Raw genomic sequence first — 3,301 nt, 5'->3', positions numbered from 1 at the left:
TGTGTGTGTGTGTGTGTGTGTGTGTGTGTGTGTGTTTATAAGTAGTTTTAAACTTTGTGACCCACAAATCAACATAAGAGTAAAAGCAGAACTGACTGCGTTACAGTCCGTGCGGGAGCAGCAGCTTCGCTCATGCGTGATTCATTTACAGTTTGGACGCACAGGTGATAGGTTTGTAGCATAAACCTATTCGCTGGAACGTTAAGGACAATTTAATTACACAGCAAAGCAAGACACGAGTAGGCAAAGTTCTTGTGGGCTTCACAGGTAATTGGCAAACCTTCTGGAGGAAACCTGGTCTTGTTGGGTTTCTCTGTAATATTGTAGGGTCTACATTACAACATAAAGCGTCTTGAGGTGACTGTTGTTGTGATTTGGTCCTGTATAAGTAAAACTGAATTCCACTGAATTGAAAACAAACGAAAGAAGACATGGACTGGTTCTTATAGAGCGCTTTTCTACTCTTCTGAGCACTCAAAGGGCTTTACACAACTTTTGCATTCAAAAGCCAGGACTCAAACCACCAACCTTCCGATCAGTAGATGACCTGCTCTACCACCTGTGCTACAGCCACCCTACAGAAATGTGATGCTTGTGGAAGTGAAGTGTGTGTCCCCATATATAAGCCTAGACCAGGAACATTTTGTTATTTAGTGTTATATTTAATCATGAGTGATGTAGGGAGATCAGGTGTCATCTACTGTCATTGCAAACTGTGCACATGTAACCAAGTGACCAAACAATCTTGTATTAGAAGAGTATCTGGATGTCTCTGCTGTGATGCTGCTCTCATGTCCACATGTTGTCATCATCTTTTAGACATCCTGAAAGATTTCTCTCAAAATTAGATTGCTGTTATTCACAAAGGGATAAATTCAGTGGTAATATTTAACTCACTCTGTTTTTCCATAGATTAAAGTACTCTAAAGTATTTTTAAAGTGGTCTTGAGCAGAACTTCAGGCTTTCTGAAGGTCTCTCAGCATTTTTCACTCATTTTTGTTCCAGTCCTTGTACCTGATAGTTTTAAGCCACGTACCAGCGACCTATGAATCATTCAAGTGTATAAAAGGCACCAAAGTCAAGGAATCAAACAGTATTGTCTACATATAACTGATGGCTTATCAAAGAACCAATATTACATGAAATGTTTAGGAGCACATTTGTTCCTGTTACTTTAGTTGAGTCTACAAAGATAACGCAGTTTTAAAGGCATAAAATAGTATTTTTGCACCAGGAAGGTAATCTCCAGAAGGGCTTCCAGCCAAAAAACAACTGGTGTATTTCAGCTTGGTGAGTAACGTGTCCTGTAAACAAAAAAAGAAAAGATAAAGCGTGTCTGAAAGTCATGATCTTAATAAATTGGAATAAATCCAGTGGTTCCAGTGGACGGAGGTTGTAAAGTCATTCTTAAGGTAAATGAGGAGAAAAGGCTGAGGTGATGCAAATTACACAAGAGCAGGACTGAAAATCAGGTCGTCTGCGCGCCGGTGTCACATGTTCTTCTACTTTTGCACAGTAATATTTTGCACAGCACTGCAGACATATGTCATCCCCTTCTAGGGCATTATTTGTGTGGTTACACGAATGAATCTCGGTACTCGTGCCCCCCATACACCCACCGTCCACAGGCTTGTACACTGGACACAACAATAGCTTTGTCTCTTGGACACAATGTGTGGTGTTGTGCAGGAGATCTAACCACATACCGGTAATGCCTGCTCGTCTACCCTCCCTTTAATTACCCAGCATGCTTCACTCCCCATGGCTAAATAGCCTCCTTTGTTTTAGTCCACCCCACTGCCTTTGTGGACATCCACACATGCTCATGTGAACAGTTAAAACTGTCCCACTGCTGACAGCTTTGTCATCTGTTGTTTGCAGAGGTTCCTGCGATGAAGCAGGTAGATGGCGCTGTGCCGGTGCTGAGGCGATCCCGGGACAGCCACACGGACTAATCACAGCACTGCAGATGTTTCACGCTCCATGATATTTCACTGATATTTGTTTTTCTTCTGTTATTGTTGCATCTCCTTTCTGTTACACGTTTAGCTACACTTTGTGTTTAATTCTTCAGTATTCACTCTGGTAGATATTGAAAATACAAACCTGTCTGTGATGCTGTGATTCTTTTAAGAATAAAAACAAAATCACTGTTAACTCCTGCTTTAGAGGTAAGCCAGCAAGATGCCAGCTCTCCGTGTTAATGTCTGTTCTGCCTGCTGTTGAACATCAATAAAAAGTTCATAGTCAGGGATTTGCTGAGCTTACTTTGTCCGTTTCTTTGGCTCGTGCACACCTGATTTATCTCTTGTCTGTGGTATATCATTAACATCACCCCAAGGCTGTAATAGATTGGCTGACTGAATGACTGCTATTAAGATAAGATGAACCAAGCTGAAAGTTTCCTCATTACTGAAGCTGAGGTGGGGTGTGCACATGCGCACGACGTTATCGGTGAACTCGGACACGGTAACCAATCTACCCCGGTAAACTGATCCCAGAGCAGCGTGACCGATGAACACAGGACAATGCTGGGTGAGGGCGCTGGGTGAGGGAGGGATCCCGCAGCGCGTCCGTTAGATCACACGAGTGACGGACTGCAGCTTATATCCGAGGGACAATTGCACCTGAGCTTCGGTAAGTTTCAGACTTTGACAGTGGGCGCCATGGTGAATTATCGGTGATCAATAACGCGATTGATTAATTGTAAAATGACGAGCTGTGCGGCATTTAGCGGACAGAATCAGTTTTCTGTAGTGATGTGAGCTGTTCGTCCGGTCTGCGAACACCAGCGGAGCGCTTCATTTTTATTTACTCATCTTTCAGGGAGTTTGCGTCAGTCAGCAAGCAACATACAGCCAGGTACTTTTCTCAGCGTGCAACAATTAAGACTTTATCACAGCACAGTTATTATCAGCTATGCAAACATGTGACAGTCTCAATAAAACACATGCATCATACAGGATACATGTTCTATTTGACTTCGTTTTGTCACGTACGTGTATTTTTAAATTTAGTGTGTTTATTTCTTCTAAAGTTCTTTATTTTAGGGAACTAAAGTATATTTTACGTTTCTTATTCCACTTTGTCACTGACATTGTGTCAGTTATGACTGTAAGGCATGAAGTGTTCACTGCGTTTCGATGCCGGACACACTAACAGACTGCAAAGTGTCCACAGTAGTAACACGTGGGGCTGAAAATCTACCTTTACCTGTTTTACGTGGATCAACTTCAGTTCATTTTCTCAGACGTGTCAGTTGTTTATCAAATCATTTGTTGTGTGTGTGTGTCTGTGTGT

The 3,301-nt window shown here is 42.2% G+C and overlaps 2 protein-coding genes across 4 annotated transcripts in view; both read left to right on the top strand.

The window, feature by feature from the left end:
* LOC102193747 (fatty aldehyde dehydrogenase-like) overlaps positions 1-2,256 on the top strand; it is a 12,221-nt gene extending 9,965 nt beyond the window's left edge. For all 3 annotated transcript variants that reach the window (XM_005752177.1, XM_005752178.2, XM_013915686.1), the window contains one exon: positions 1,883-2,256. In XM_005752177.1, the coding sequence (XP_005752234.1) occupies positions 1,883-1,897 (15 nt within the window). In that variant the 3' untranslated portion in view covers positions 1,898-2,256. The remainder of the gene's footprint in view (positions 1-1,882) is intronic.
* A 240-nt stretch (positions 2,257-2,496) lies between these two features.
* LOC102193451 (aldehyde dehydrogenase, dimeric NADP-preferring-like) overlaps positions 2,497-3,301 on the top strand; it is a 15,409-nt gene continuing 14,604 nt past the window's right edge. The window contains exon 1 of the mRNA XM_005752176.1: positions 2,497-2,638. The gene's annotated coding sequence lies outside the window, so the exon portion shown is untranslated. The remainder of the gene's footprint in view (positions 2,639-3,301) is intronic.

This window comes from Pundamilia nyererei, unplaced genomic scaffold, assembly GCF_000239375.1.
Source record: "Pundamilia nyererei isolate P.nyererei 1_Seehausen unplaced genomic scaffold, PunNye1.0 scaffold00347, whole genome shotgun sequence".
Lineage (NCBI taxonomy): Eukaryota > Metazoa > Chordata > Actinopteri > Cichliformes > Cichlidae > Pundamilia > Pundamilia nyererei.
The sequence above is the reverse complement of the archived record's forward strand: the minus strand, read 5'-3'. Positions and strand labels throughout refer to the sequence as shown.